At 41.9% G+C, this 2,717-nt stretch overlaps 1 protein-coding gene across 1 annotated transcript; it reads right to left on the bottom strand.

The window, feature by feature from the left end:
• Window positions 1-324: 324 nt before the first annotated feature.
• On the bottom strand, window positions 325-1,149 carry LOC107062676 (uncharacterized). Its single transcript, XM_015313570.1, has 2 exons — window positions 1,020-1,149; window positions 325-917 (listed from the first exon to the last, which is right to left on the bottom strand). Exons 1-2 carry the CDS (start codon window positions 1,147-1,149, stop codon window positions 325-327), a joined length of 723 nt encoding a protein of 240 aa, XP_015169056.1.
• Between the last annotated feature and the right edge of the window lie 1,568 nt (window positions 1,150-2,717).

Genomic DNA, 2,717 nt, shown 5'->3' on the forward strand with positions numbered 1-2,717 from the left:
TAAATCCAGGTGAGGCAAAATTTTCTCCCAGCTCCGCGACGCGGAACAGGTCTTCAAACCTGATTCCTGCACATTTTCAGCACACAACTCAGTAGAAAAAAACACGATGGGTTGCGTCTCATCCAGCGCCTTAGTTTTGGTCGTGGCACGACTCATATTTTTGTACTATTATGAATATTATCATATTTTTTTGTTGTTGTTTACTAATTCCTATGAATTGAAATAACAAAATACAAGCAAAGAAATCCTAACTATTACAAGGTTTCACGGGTTGCCTCCCGTGTAGCGCCTAATTTAAAGTCGCGACACGACCCATCTCATGAGTCATTCATCATTTAGTGTGAGCACTTGAAGCTCACAATCAACATCATTTCCAAAATAGTGCTTGACCCGTTGCCCATTCACAAGGAAAGTAAAGCTCTTGTCCTTGTTCTTTAACCCCACCGCACCATGTTGAGTCATCCTCACCACTTCAAACGGATCACTCCACTTAGATCGAAGCTTTCTGGGAAACAACTTCAACTTTGAGTTAAACAAGAACACTAATTGACCAGGCTCAAAGGTGCGTGACACAATATGCTTATCATGCCACCTCTTGGTCTTCGGTTTGTACAACTTAGCATTCTTGTAGGCATAAAGCCTGAACTCTTCTAACTCATGCAGCTGCGTTATTCTCTTCCTTCCGGCTAACTCAGCATCCAGATTCAACTTTTTTATCGCCCAATATGCCTTGTGCTCCAAATTAGCTGGTAGTTGACACGCTTTTCCAAACACCATTCGATAAGGAGAAGTCTCTATCGGTGTTTTGTATACAGTCCGGTATGCCCACAAGGCATCATCAAACTTGTCAGCCCAATCTTTCCTTTGAGCATTCACAGTCTTTTGGAGGATCTGCTTGACTTCTTTGTTAGACACTTCTACCTGCCCACTAGTCTAGGGATGATACGCTATAGCTACCTTGTGTCCTACCCCATATTTAGCTAACAAATTACGCACTGAACTATTAATAAAGTGCGTACCTCCATCACTGATCATAGCCCTTGGAGTTCCAAACCTGGTGAAGATGTGCTTCCGGATGAATTTCACGACCACCTTTGCATTATTAGATGGTAATGCAACAACCTCCACCCACTTGGACACGTAATCCATTGCCATTAAGATGTATTGATTACCACGGGATGACGGGAATGGTCCCATGAAGTCTATCCCCAGACATCAAAGATCTCAACCTCCAGTATGTTGCTCAATGGCATCTCATGCCTTCTAGAAATGGTGCCCATCCTTTGACACCGATCACAACCCTTCACAAACATAGCATCATCTTTAAAAAGAGTAGGCCAAAAGAAGCCAGATTGCAATACCTTATGTGTAGTTCGTTCACCCCCATGATGTCCACCATATGGTGAAGAGTGACAACTCTCCAACACTTGTGACGCCTCCTGTTCAGCTACACACCTTCGCACCATCTGATTAGGTTCCTACTTGAATAAAAAAAGTTCATCCCATATATAGAAGCGTGCATCATATTTCCACCTTTGCTTGTGATGTGTTGAGGCCCCAGGTGGAAATAAACCACTCACCAGAAAATTAACAATATCAGCATACCAATGCACTTGAGAAAGGTCCAAAGCAAGCAATTGCTCATAAGGAAACTCTTCGCGAATCTGCCCCTCATTCTTCACATGAGATGAATCCTCCAATCTGGATAGATGATCAGCTATATGATTCTCAGTTCCCTTCTTATATGTTATCTCTAGATCAAACTTTTGTAATAGCAGAATCCACCTAATCAACCTTGGCTTGGCATCCTTCTTATTAAACAAATACCGGATTGCAGCATGATCAATGTAAACAACAACTTTGGTTCCCACCAAGTATGATCTGAACTTATCAAATACAAACACTAATGCCAACATCTCTTTTTCAGTAATAGTATAATTCGATTAAGCTGTATCAAGTTTCTTGCTAGCATAGTAGATGGAATGAAACATCTTATCTTTCGCTGCCCAAGCACTTCCCCAACCTTTATATCACTGGCATCGCACTTCAGCTCGAATGGAAGCTGCTAGTTTGGAGAAATTAGAATAGGAGCTTCTATCAACTTCTTCTTTAACAACTCAAATGCCTGTAAACACTTCTCATCAAAGACAAACTTCATCTCTTTCTCTAACAGGTTGAACATGGGTCTTGCAATCTTAGAGAAGTCCTTGATGAACCTCCTATAGAACCCAACATGGCCTAGAAAGCTTCTAACTCCCTTTACTGTGATGGGGGTGGTAACTTCTTAATAACCTCCACTTTAGCTTTGTCAACTTCCAGCCCATTTTCAGAGATTTTGTGTCCTAACACAATCCCCTCTCGAACTAAGAAGTGACACTTCTCCCAGTTCAACAGAAGGGTTGTTTCTTCACACCTGGCAAGAACCTTGTCAAGGTTAGTAAAACAGAGTTCAAAAGACTCACCAAACACCAAAAAATCGTCCATGAACACTTCAATAAAATCCTTCACCATATCATGGAAGATTGCCATCATGCATCTCTGAAATGTCACCGGTGCATTGCATAAGCCGAATGGCATGCGCTTGAACGCATACGTGCCATACAGACAAGTGAAGGTAGTCTTCTCCTCGTCCTCTTGTACAATAACAATCTGATTATACCCTGAGTAGCCATCCAAGAAGCAGTAGTATTCCTGCCCCGCCAATCTATCCAATATCT

The sequence above is a fragment of the Solanum tuberosum genome, unplaced genomic scaffold (genome assembly GCF_000226075.1).
Source record: "Solanum tuberosum cultivar DM 1-3 516 R44 unplaced genomic scaffold, SolTub_3.0 scf00258, whole genome shotgun sequence".
Taxonomy (NCBI): Eukaryota; Viridiplantae; Streptophyta; class Magnoliopsida; order Solanales; family Solanaceae; genus Solanum; species Solanum tuberosum.